Here is a 12,734-nt window from a genome sequence, read left to right as displayed (position 1 = left end):
CTTGGGCTTGGGGAATGGCTGGAGCGAGTGCGCCAGTCCAGAGCCCATCCTTAGCAAGCATGTGTGCTAAAATCTGAGTAAACTCAGACTGCAGCTTTGGTCAGTGGGATCAAGAGCTTCACAGACTAGCAGACTGGGCTGTGTGCTGCAGGAAGAAATTAGCATCAGCTTCCTAGAGGTCTCTAGTGGAACGGTGTGGCAGGACAGGGAGGTCACTGGCGTGCTCCAGTGGTCAGGTTGTCAGCAGCAGCTTTACTTTTTTCGGGGCCAAGGGGGACACCACAGTAATCTGTGGGAAGGCCACAGGCCAAACAGGCTGCCAGCTCAGCTCCCTAAGCAGAGCTCTCCCTCGAGTGCTTCCCTGCAGACTGGCCTCCTCTGGCCCTAGATGCCCCTGTAAGCTTTGGACTGGCCTGTAGTTTAAGCACCTTTAACTCAGCGTTCCTCTGAGGATGGGATGAATTGACTCATATGTGTTTCTTAGAATGGTGTGTGGTAGTGCCCAAAGTGCAAAACCTCCAGTTCTTATCTCTGTGTTTCTACCTGCTTCCTAGGTAGGTAGGGGTGGCTGTTGTCCACAGCCGAGCACCTGCATCTCCCCAAGTGGCCCTGAGAGGGAGGCTCAGAACACATGCATGACTGAATGGGAGCTCTGGAGGACAGGCCTTTCCTTCTGCAAGTCAGCTAACTGGGAAGATGGCAGCTAACTGGGGAAAAGGCAAAAAACACTGGGCCTGCTGGGAGGCTTGCAGCTGGTGGGGACAGTTGGATCCTGTCACTTGGCATCTACATTTTTATTTGCTCTGGGAGAGCCTCTCCCCATGCCTCATGTGACATGGGAAGCAAACAAGTCCTCAATTTCCCAAAACTGGAGGAGACAAAGACAAAAGTGGGCCAAACCCCACCTGGTACCTGGCGCAGCTAGTACAACCCTTAGCGAAGAGGTCCTCATCTCCACTCAGTCCTTGGTTCTCACATTCTAATGGCAGGGCAGCGACCCCAGGCCAGGCAGAGGCTATTCTCTGCTTGAGGCTAAGTTACCTCAGGTTCAAGGAGACAAGGTATAGAGGAGAGCTGGCTCTGGGACCACATGCATCCACACTCAGATCCTGTGTTCTACACTGAAGCTCTGCAGCTGTGCAGTTATCATTTATACCTTCTCTGAACTGTGGCATTTTCCCTTCTTCCTGATTATCACAGTGACCAGCAATGCTGTCTGTTAAATCTTTTATTTTTTGATTTTATGAGCATTGGTATTTTGCCTGCATGTATGTCAGATCTTGGAGTTACAGACAGCTGTGAGCTGCCTTGTGGGTGCTGGAAATTGAACCTGGGTCTTCTAGAAGAGCAGCCAGTGCCCTTAACTGCTGAGCCATCTCTCTAGCCCCTTCTGTTAAATCTTTACTGGAGGTAGATATTAAATGGACAGAGAAAAGCGAGTTGTCATCTGTAGCCCACCTTGACCAGTGGAGGGACTGCCCAATTTGTCAGGAGATGGGCATTATGAACCGCAGTAATACCATTTCATCAGTAATGATATGGTTTCCATTTAAAACAAGTTAGCGCAGACCAGTAGTGCTTGCAGTTAAGGGCACTGGCTTCTTGTCCAGAGGACCTAGGTTTAATTTCTAGCACCCACATGGTAGTTACCATCTATAACTCCAGCCCTGAGGGATCTGATGGCCTCTTCTGGTCTCTGTGGGCACCACACACATGGTATACACATGCAGGCCAAACACCATATACATAAAATGATATGTCCTTCTTTGTCCCTGGAGGCCTTTGATGTCTAGAGACGGGCTTGCTAAGGTTAAAAAGCCAGTTAGGAGCAGGGTTAGAACTAAGTTCTTGTCTCCCTCCTTGCTTGCCCCACTGCACCTCTACACGGGCCTACAAGGCCAGCAAGTCTAGCTGCTTTCAAGGGCTGCTCTTACTCACCTCATCAAACAGCTGCAGCATGATGGTGAGCACATCTGGATGGGCCTTGTCCACCTCATCAAAGAGGACTACTGCATTTGGGCACTGTTTCAGTTTCTTGGTCAGCTGGCCACCCTCTTCATGGCCGATGTAGCCTGGTGGAGAACCGATAAACTTGGCTACCTGGTGGAAGGCAAGAAGATGTTAGAAATGTCTGTTTGTCTTTATATGCCCCAGTACAGGGGAATGCCAGGGCCAAGAAGTGGGAGTGGGTGGGTAGGGGAGCAGGGCGGAGGGAGGGTATAGGGAACTTTCAGGATAGCATTTGAAATGTAATTGAAGAAAATATCTAATAAAAAAATATAAAAAAGATTTATTTGTGTATTTAGCCATTGAAAACAAATAAAAAAACCAAACAAACCAACCCAACCCCCTCCCCCAAAGAAATGTCTGTTTGTGTTTTTAGCCTACAATATGGGGCCAGTGTGGGAAAGATGGCTGTACACAGTTACTAAGAGGGCCAGTCTCATCAGTCAGGGATCCTGCCACTATGGGGGAGCAGATGGATCAGTTGCTTCGGAAATGTTGTGCAGAACATATCGTTGTGACCCTATTGTGTATCTACACCCCTCTCTGCCCTCAGGACAGATCCCAGGGTTGCTGAAGAATTATTGGAAGCCAAAGGTTCAAGTGACAAGACATACAAAAAACCCCAAGTAGTGATGATTTCAGGCCCTCTGAGACACACTTCCCCGAAGACTATCTCACCTCATGTCGCTCCTGGAACTCAGACATGTCGAGCCGGATGAAGCCCTGAATGGAAATAAAGTTTGTCAATATGAGACAGGAGGCAGGGAAAGGGCCCAGGCCAGACCCCTCAACTATCCTAGGCCTTCAGATGTGCCACATTATCAAACTCCACATTCTCCCTAGTCTTTGCCTTCTCTTACCCACTTTCCCACAGGATACTTTTATTTTCTACCTTAATAAGGCCAAATCACACCTCTGCCCTTATGAAAACGTTCAGACTGTCCCTTCTTCCTGGCAGCTTCTACAGGTCTTGTTATCACATTATCTACAGCTCCCACCCTACCCCCATTCCCAGAGGTTCCATGTGTGCCCAGCAATGAAGCCTTTGTCCTCAAGAAGTGGCAGCTTGGCAGTTTGAGTGGAGCCGGCAGGCATGGCCAAGGTCAGCACCACCAGTAGGGATGGTGAGGACATGAAGGGTGGGTCTCCACAGTGCTCCTCAGCTGTGCAAGGCTATGTCCCCTTGACTCTTCTTTATAGCTAGCACACAGCTATTATTTTACATTTTTCTTAGAAGGCATCTATGATGAGCCTATAGGTCTTCTTTTTCTACCATGGTCATGCGGATGATTGCCCAGAAAGCCCCTTAGGGAGAAGGCACAGTTAGTGCCAGGGAAAGAGGAACTGGAGTGTGTGATTTAACACAGACAGAGAAGCCCTTCTCGGTCATGGATTCCTGAAGCTATGAGGGCATTGTGGCTAACAAAAATTTCTGCTTCTCTCTCCTTACTGAGCTCTGGTGAAATGCATAAGCACTGTTGCTCCCAATAGGTGAGGCTGACATGGTACCAGCCATTCAGAAAGAGGCACCCACAGCTGAATTCTAGCCAGGCTACATTTCAGGTAGCTACACAATGAAGGAGACTGTGTTGTCTGCCCTGTCATTGCACAGGTATAGGCTGGAGGGATGAGTTAGCCCAGGAGCCAGGTGACAGGACCCAGTTCTTCCACTGACTGTGTGGTTTTAGCCCTCAAGCCAGGATCTCCCTGTGTAACATCAGGCTCTTGGTATGAAGAAAGACTTAAGCCAATAGGTAGGAAAGACATTAGAAAGGCTGTTAGCAAGGGTGTATGGTAGGCAATGGTGCTCTCAGTTAGTGGGTATAAGCAGCACTTCCAAGAGTCTATCAGCAGCTCATTTAGAGAAGTTTCTGGAAAGGAACAGGACAACTATGGGAAAGCTCAGAGGTAGCAAAAATCTGGAAGAGTCACAGACACATGTCTGGTAACAGTGGACATCTGCTGTGTTTATAACATGCCTTGCAATGTTCTGAGGAAGCTATTAAATGGCATAGAGTGAGCACAGCCTGTGGTAAGCTGGAGATGAAGAAACAAACCACACACTGCAGTTATCTTGTTCAAGGCTTTGCTGATAAGTTTTTGGTCATGACAAGTACTGCCTTTCATTTTCCCTGTCAATAGCTAGGTTCTCAGTAGTCTTCATTTGAAAGGTTCACAGTTTTGTGCTCAGGAGGGACCCGTAGGACCCAGAGGGTATAGAGTGGTGCTTTCTTATGACAAGTGACCTCACCCCAGTTTTTCTAGAGTCTATTCTAGAGTCTTGTTAAGCAGCTTGGACAAGTTTTTGGGCTTGATATTCTTGGTTGGAATCTTTTTGGTTTCATATGACTTTAATTTGGATACAAAGAGAAAACAGAAACTATGGTCACATCCAACATGTCCTGAGTGTGCATTATGGGTAATATGTAATACTAGGAGTAATGGAGTTTACCATTTTATACCATTGTCTTAGTAATCCAACGGGAGAGAAGCATTATAGAACCTACTACTTAGAAAATGGATGAAAACAGAGTCTCAGTCAATTCTACACAGAAGGAGACTCAAATAATTGCTCTTAATCTGCCATCATAGTGCCACTAAAACTTGAAAATCTTTTGGGCTCCAGTACCTGGCCTTATGGTGATGTCACAGGACAAAAGGTCCTTTCTCAAGGATTACTAACCCTGATGAGAGTTAGCGAGGCTGTCCAGTTGGGGGAACAGTACAGAAGCTGAGGGGAAGAAACCCAGGAAGTTCACAAATGGGTCTGGGAAGAAACTGTGTGGATACCCATAATGCCTTGTGAGGTGGTAAGCATCAATGTCTCTTAACAACCGTGATCAAGGATCAGAGAGGCAGACCCAAACAGGCCCCGACTCCCAGGCCAGTGCTTGGTTTATCTCATGGGCCCCCTTGGGAGGCACAGGAACGAAGTTCCCACTTGGGATGGGCCTTCGTGACACTGGACTCACACCTGATACTTTCTGCACTTTACTGACTGTCCTGGAGGTGTCAGGAACACTGGCTTGTCAGCTTAACAGTCCAAGGTTCTCTTGGATTCTGATGGCTTGCTTCAACCATGAGTGTCCCATGGCTAGGCAAAGTCTATGGAAACATTCTCTATAATGGTTGGCCCAGGGGGTGGGACCGATAAGGGGCTTTATAGAAGAATCACACATGATTCATTAAGTGTTTTCTGGGGGCCAGTTATGCATCTCATCTTCCTCTGAGAAACAGACGAGTCAACATGTTTCTAATCTCACCCCTAGAGCAGCTGAGAATAATGGTACTGACAGAAAAGTGGAAGGCTAGACTCTGGGCTCACGCCTCCTCCTAACAAATGACCTTGGGCAAGCCTCCTGCGACTCTAGGGCTTCAGCTCTCTCAACTAAAAAGCAGATGAAGTCAGCACTGCTTCTCATAGGATCAAGGAAGAGCGTACAGCAGGTGAGCACTGCTGGGATAGGCTAAGGAGAGTAGTGTCTATGACAGTGTGTGGGAGCCTGAGTAAGCCAATGCTCACAATCTCAGGAGAGGGATTGGAGGCAGGAAAGCTGATTTTTTTTTTGTGGGGAAGGACCACTTTAGGGCCAGGAAAAAACAGAAATGGAACTCCAGACAAGGGTCCATGGCTCTCGGGCTTAGGGCCCCATAGCACACTGCCACACAGCAGATGCAGGAAGGAGTGGGTGCTGCTTGTCTTAGGGAGGTGTGTACTGATTTCCATCCCACCCTGGAGACACACTGTGGTGGTGGTGGTGGGGTTTCTGTCCCCATTTAGATGTACCAACTAAAAGGTACCTGCATCAACAGTCTTTCTACAGCAGATACTCTCCTCCCACATCCACTGTGTATGAAGACATATTAAGACAGCATGGATAAGGAGATTATAATTTGTAATTAAATATTAACCTTTCTGACAGTATTAAAATTAAACCACTCAGAATTCTTCATCCCTAATCAGGTGGTTCCTGCCTGTAACTGCATCTTTCCTAATAGTCTTGCTAGTTTATGGCCCTTTCCAGAGTGCTAATTGTTTCAATCGCTGCCAACCTGATGAATTGTCTAAAGCCGCTATTTCGGTTGGAGCACATTAGCATGCCACACACTTCTTCTTGCCTGCTTGCCTGCCTGTCTAGTGGGTCTGCAGTGGGTCTGGCAGAGGTTGCACACAGCTGCTGGCAGAGACAGGTAAATTTAAGAGTTTTCTGCCAGTTGCTCCACAGCAGGGCTCAGGCAACCTGGGCTACTCTGCGTCTATGGATCCAAGGATCCTCAGGGAGGTGGCAAGGGAACAGGAGGCTACAAGGGGACGGGAGTTCAGGACTCTGCTCCTGGGCTATTTAGCTGGCAGGGCCTAAGCAACCCTTCCATGCCTCTGGGTGTGGGTGTGGGGAAGCGGGGAGGTGGCCATGAAACCTGGCAAGCACACTGGAGTCTTAGGGGCAAATAGGGGAACTTACTTAGCTTTAACTGAGTATTTTGTAGTGTCACCAAGGATTGCTTTCTCAAAAGCATCTCCTGTCATCCAAGGCCTTTAAAAGCAGGTGTGGATAAACATAGCTGGGGAGACTGCAAGGCTCTGGGCTCTGGTTAGAGGCAGAGTGAAAGCCTAGTTGAGGACATATGCTCGGTGGGGAAGCAGTTGACACCACGCCTGCTTGTTTCTCCAGAAGCCAGCGGTTCCTGGTAGCGCAGCCCTACCACACTGGGATACCTAGCTAGCCTGAGCTCCTGCAGAGAGCCCTCAGTAAACACTGAATTAGCTGTGAGTACATCCAGCTAATCCAGGACAGGGTGCTCAGCAATGTGCAGATGAATCTCATCTAGTTCTCCCAAGAGCCCTGACTCAGGCAGGCTAAAGATGATCATTGCTATTTCACAGCTGAAGAAACTGAGGCATGAAAAAGTTAGTTCTTAGAGCAATCTCTGGCTAGAGCAGAGGTCTGCTTCTGGGGCCAGGGTCCAGCTTTCTGATCGTCTGCTGCTTAGGTTTCAGGACAAGCATGAGTGGCTTACAGACTAGACCCTGGTCCTAATTCCTTACCTTTTTGGCATCTTTGTGCATATACTTTGCTGTCTGCTTGGCCAGCTCGGTTTTCCCTAGGAATAAGGTAGATGAGTTGGGTCAGTCCAGTTGACAATCTGTGGAGTAAAAGGACACTAGGGACAGCTATGGTGGTGCCCATCTTTGATCCCAGCAACTGGGAGGCAGAGGCAGGAGGATTTACATGGTGAGTTCCATAACAGTCAGGGCTATGTAAAGAGACCTTGTCTCAAAACAGTTAAAAACAACACTGGGATGTATGGACACTGATGAGCACTCCCTTTATGGATAGGAAGCTGAGGTCCAGAAACTTTTCTAAGGTGAAAATGAAACAACAACCAGTGCACTTCCAGTTTCCCTGTGATGAAGCCAAGGGCTTTCTCTGAAGCAGCACTCTAGGAGTGGAGGCAGGCAGTAGGACTCGTAACCCAACTAATCCTTTGAAATTTAGCACAAACTTCATCTCTTCTAGGAGTGCCTCCACTTCCTGCCTCATTCCCTACATCCCTCTTAAACACTTCACAGCTCTGGAACCTCAGGCCAGGAAAAGGCTAAAAGACAGAGGACTTGCCACTGGTTCCACAGATCTTGTGACAAAGAGAACAACCCCAAAGTGGTAGTTTGTTGGAAGGGCCATCTGGAATGATGGTAAAGCTACTATGTGGTACACAGAGCTTCTTTGTCAGGTCCATAAAGGCGCCGGGAGGTAAAAAGGTAGTGGCTATATCATGAAAGACCTATCAAGACCATGGAAGGAGGTAGGGGTGGAGGAAGGCAGAGGACACCTCAGCTGATATAGCCCGACCGAGTAGAAGGGTATCCGTGCCCCTTACTGCCCCGTGCACAGGAGTTCCCCAAGTCTACTGAAGGTAGGCTGCCTGAGTATAGCTGGTGTGCCAGCCAGTGAAGGTGGCTCTTTCCCAGAGGTGAGCCTATGGGATGCACAGGGGTAACATGGGACATGACTAAGAAGCTAAGGTCTAATTTCTTAGTGACTCTGTGATCTAGGGCAGCTGTTCCTGGAGCTGTCAGATCAGGCCAGAGGCTTCTCCAGCTCTGCTTCCCCAGTGGCTGATCTGCCCATGATTACCTATTCCAGACGATCCCAAGAAGAGGAAGACTAGAGGGTGCTCCTCATCGTACCAGCCGTTCTCCTTCCTCCGGATCGCTACAGCCAAACACACAACATGGGATGGGGAGGGAGACAGATAAATCAATGACACAAAAGGCAGGATAATTATCACTAAGTATACAATATGTTTTACTGCTCTGCGCCCACTCAAAGTCCTCACTACCATTAGTGCTGCCTAATCTGATTAGCTGGCAAGGCCCCTAGAGACACCTAATCAGGTTAGCATGGATTTGGAAAGCTGCCCAGAGCAGATTTCGGATAAAGTTTTCCAGGATGAGCACTCAGCGTTGCCAGGGAAACCAAAAGGCGGGTGGATGGTGAATGGAGGTGAGGGGGGTGGGGGACTGGTGAAGGAGAATCTGAGAGGGACGTTAACTCTCGCTGGTCACCCCTCTCCTCACCTGGAAAACTAGTAGAGAATGATACCCTGATACCTAGGGAGGTGTAAGAGGTGTGCTCTTTCCCATTTGGGGAAACCAAGGTCTGTTCTGATGTGTGGTTTAAGAAGTAGAACAGAGCCAAGAGCATTTTCTGGAAGCCCATCAAGGGCAGTGTACAGCCTGGGCTCTATCTCCTCTATGGCTTCTGGAGGGCTTGGGGTGAGGGGAGGGCAGATTTGTACTAGCTTTCTTGAGGCTCTTCTTTACAAAGTAAGTGGTCAAGGGCTATGCATGAAGGTGAAGATATCCAGTCTCAGCTACGGAGTGGATGAGGCAGAATCATGAGAAGAGTCACACATTGGACACCCTGGATACTAGGTATAACTAGAAGTCACTAACAATGTATTTAAGACCCACAGAAACACTGAAGGGAAAGTATTTGTAACTCCATCATCTGGGACAGGCAAGAGGCAACAGACAGAGACTTGTTAAGTTACATAGTTGGTAGATAGTATGTAAGAGTTGCTTCTTTCCCAAAACTTACTTTTACAAAACACAAAACAAGCAAACAAACAACCCCAAACCAACCAACCAGCCCCCCCAGCCCCATACAGCCGCTTTAAAGAAGAGAGTGCCAATTTGGGTGGCACTAATGGAAACACAGTGGTTAGGAGCAGGAAGAGGACAGAGCACTGTGCAATGTCAGGGTCTGTCTGCAAATGGAACAGTGTGTCTGGTCTGGTCTGGTCCCCAGAGTGTCACAGGACAGTAAGAAGGATATATGTCAGAGGACAAGGCCTGGAAACAAACTTAATGGAGAAGGAGTCAACAGTCCTAGGGATTGCCTGCCAATCTGGAGGAGGCAAGCTCCCAAATGTTATGCTGTTGGGCTTCAAAGCAGCCACAGGACTGATGACAGATCACAGGGCTGACAATCTGGAGAGGTGGCAGGCCCAAAGTGGTGGGGAGAAGAACTAACATAAGTGATAGGTAGGAGCAGGCTGAGCCTGGGCCACCCCATGCCTGCCTTCTTCCTCACCTTTTAGAAGCAGATGGAAACAGTGCAAGCTCAAGGACAGAGCAGCCACCTGTGCTGCCAGGAGTTGCTCCCTAAGAAGAGCTCGGGGAAATGGCTGATTCTCTCCTGGGCTGAATCTGGATCTTCTCTAACTAACTAGCTGGGGTTCTCTGAAAGGGCTGGTTAGGAGGGATACTCAGTCAGACACCTCATGGGCCTGAACACAGGGATAAAGGAGGAAACTCCAAGCCTGTTTGCCAATGGAAACAAGGAGTTAGGGAGAGAGTATTTGGGAACAGGTACAAGTAGTAAATTTTGGCAGAAGGTAAGACTTGGTGGTTGCTATGTGTAAACAAGTGTGTATGTGTACAGGCAGGGCTAACAGAGGCTCAGCCGAGAAGAGCCATATTCTTCCAAAGAGATGAAAATCTATGTTGAGAACAGAGGAAGCCTGAAGCAGGCTTAGGCTTTGAATATCTGGAAAGGCAGAGGTGAAGCCAGCATCACTCTGACAGGTGGAATGGCCCCTCAGGCAGGGTATCGCGTTTTTGAGGTTCTGCTCTTGGCTGTTCTTTTGGGGTAGTGTCCTAGCCCATTGAGAGCTGCACATAGCTGGGCTGTGCAGCACAAAAAAACACCATGGAGAATGTGGAATTGAATTACGCCTGGGGCCATCTTTCCCCTTCCTTTCTAATAATGCACCTGGGAAAGAGCTCTTTATAATGCCAGGCAGACTCCACTGCACAGCTGTCCCTGGTCAATTCTGCCAGACCCAGGGCAGGAGTCTGGGGTGGGCCTGCTCTGGGGTCCCTGCGAAACAGGCGAAATGCCAACCATTAAACAATTATAACTCTGGATATTTCTAATAATATCTGAAGAGAAAAACGGCCAAGCAGATGGAGTCCGACAGAATGAAAAATGAAGGCAGCTAGGAAAACCTGGGGAAGGCGAGCCCCAGGGTGTGTGGCTGGTCAGGGCTGAAGACTGAGGCGGGGGAGCCCGGAGAGCCCTGTCAGTCCAGGGTAAAGGTTAGGCCGATGGAGGCTGGAGGGGGCCCACATGCATGTGGCTATAAGTTCTGATGCTCTTACCGTGGCTCAGCAAATGTGCAACTTACTTTACTAGCACTTTATAAAGAATCTCTGTATCAGTAACGTCACATTGCCTCATTATGGTTATAATTATAGTTATATAAGGCAAGATGGGCAGGGAACTTGATTCCTGTTTTATAGATGAGAATATGTACGTAGACATTAGAAAACCTGCTCAGGTCCACAGGAACAGCCAGAAAAGCAGGGCTTTAATCCTACATTGTGTCAGGAGCATGGCAAAGGAGGGCAGCTCTGGAAGCCCCAATCCTGTCCTCACTCCTGACCTTGGCTCTCCAGTGTCAGGGGCCTTCTGCAAGTGCAGCTCAGCACCTCGCCCCCACAGATCCAGCTCTGCAAGTTCCAACTCTGCTCTTCTGCTCCCACACGCTGCACTAGCGCACATCTCGGCAGTCCCTCACCAGATGCTTCTCTTAGCCACGTCTGTTACTGCAGGACCACTGGGGGAAAAGGCTCTGTAGCAAGTCTTCATGATCAATTCCATCATAATGGCCCGAGCCTATCAGTTCTCTGGTTACGTATTCATTTATAGAGCAGTGTGGTGGAGATGATGTCTTAAGAGGAGCTTGCTTGGAGTCTTGTCTTCTGCCACTTCCTCCTTGGTTAAGTAAAATACCTATTCCTTTTTCGTCCTGGTTTCTTTACTTCTAAAATGGACAGAGGTTCATGTACTGTCAGCTCCCCATGGAGACAGGGCAATGATTGGGGTGAAAGTAATGGAAATCACCGTGGCAACAATGATGGCACTCAGTGTCTGTCTGTCCGCATTTCACATTTACATTTTTTTTAAAAATGTTTTTCAAGACAGTGTTTCTTGGGGAGCCCAGGCTGGCGGAACTCAGAAATCAGCTCGCCTCTGTCACTTGAGTGCTAGAATTACAGGTGTGAGTCACCACTACCTGGTTCAGTGTCAGCTTTTTAAATATCTCCTTAAACACTGTAATAATGCCAAGTGGTATACAATGCCTCTGTTTCACACAGGAGGAAACTAGGAACTAGCCAAGGGAAATCAATAAAGGGATTTCTTCTACCTGTGCCCTTATATGGGGCAGGAGGCTACAGGTACTAGGCACTAGTTTTTTACCGATCCCTGAGGCTAGCCTCTCACTGGTTTAATGTTTGACGACTAAATTAATTATTTTTTAAAAAGTGAAATACTACATTATCTTTTTTTTCAAATCTTAAGAAATTATTATATGTAGGTTTCTTTTAACCAGTTTTTAAAATTTATTTTATTGTGTATTTATCTCATTTACATTTTCAATGCTATCCCAAAAGTCCCCCACACGCTCCCCCACCCACTCCCCCTAACCAGTTTTTAAAATCTATTTGGAACACTAAACATGATATAAGTAGAAAAAAAATCTCTTATGAAGTCCTCTATGAAAGGAAATTATGATACGTTCCGGATTAGACAGAAACTGTTCCACCTCCAAGGGAGAACATACAGTGTAACTGGTGGCTGTGGCTTCATAGAATGATTGGGTAGTGCTCCTTCTAATTCTTGGTCTTCTTGGGGTTACACAAAGGCAGGCTGATTTTTATCCCCCTTTACAGAGGACAGTGTGTCTGGAAGAGACTCAGTGCTGCAGGTCGTTTCTGCCCCTCTGGGGAAAGGCTGCTGCTGGCCTCTTCGGAGCCCACTGGGGAACCTTCTGCATCTTCTCTGCAAACAAGCACTTGCTGCGTACTTGCCATGCACTGATGTAAGATGAGGGCTCCAGATGGGTGGATGTGCTGGGAGGATGCAGAACATTTGTACCTGGATGCTTGAAGCACAAGGTGTAACAGGGCGTTCTGGGAAGGCCTTGGTATGTGAAAAAAGCAAAGAGTGAAAAGAACTGCCTCTTCTCAACCCAGAGCTCTGCTTCTATCCAGCTGAAGCCCAGGGGCAGCCTGGCTCACAGTTCCTGATAAGTTCTTTTATTTTTAAATTTATTTTTACTTATGGGTGCATGCCATGCATGCAAGAAGCTGGAGGACATATGAGGGTGTCAGACCCTTGAAACTGGAGTTATAGGCAGTGTGAGCCACCCAATGT

The 12,734-nt window shown here is 48.0% G+C and overlaps 1 protein-coding gene across 8 annotated transcripts in view; it reads right to left on the bottom strand.

Moving 5' to 3' along the window:
• The window catches only part of Clpb (ClpB caseinolytic peptidase B), a 131,865-nt gene that overhangs the window by 14,159 nt on the left and 104,972 nt on the right, over positions 1-12,734 (bottom strand). For all 8 annotated transcript variants that reach the window (XM_006507488.4, NM_001363991.1, NM_009191.4 and 5 more), the window contains 4 exons: positions 8,145-8,222; positions 7,055-7,110; positions 2,686-2,730; positions 1,939-2,100 (listed from right to left, as the gene is read on the bottom strand). In XM_006507488.4, the coding sequence (XP_006507551.1) occupies positions 1,939-2,100; positions 2,686-2,730; positions 7,055-7,110; positions 8,145-8,222 (341 nt within the window). The remainder of the gene's footprint in view (positions 1-1,938; positions 2,101-2,685; positions 2,731-7,054; positions 7,111-8,144; positions 8,223-12,734) is intronic.

The sequence above is a fragment of the Mus musculus genome, chromosome 7, assembly GCF_000001635.26.
Source record: "Mus musculus strain C57BL/6J chromosome 7, GRCm38.p6 C57BL/6J".
NCBI lineage: Eukaryota > Metazoa > Chordata > Mammalia > Rodentia > Muridae > Mus > Mus musculus.
The sequence above is the reverse complement of the archived record's forward strand: the minus strand, read 5'-3'. Positions and strand labels throughout refer to the sequence as shown.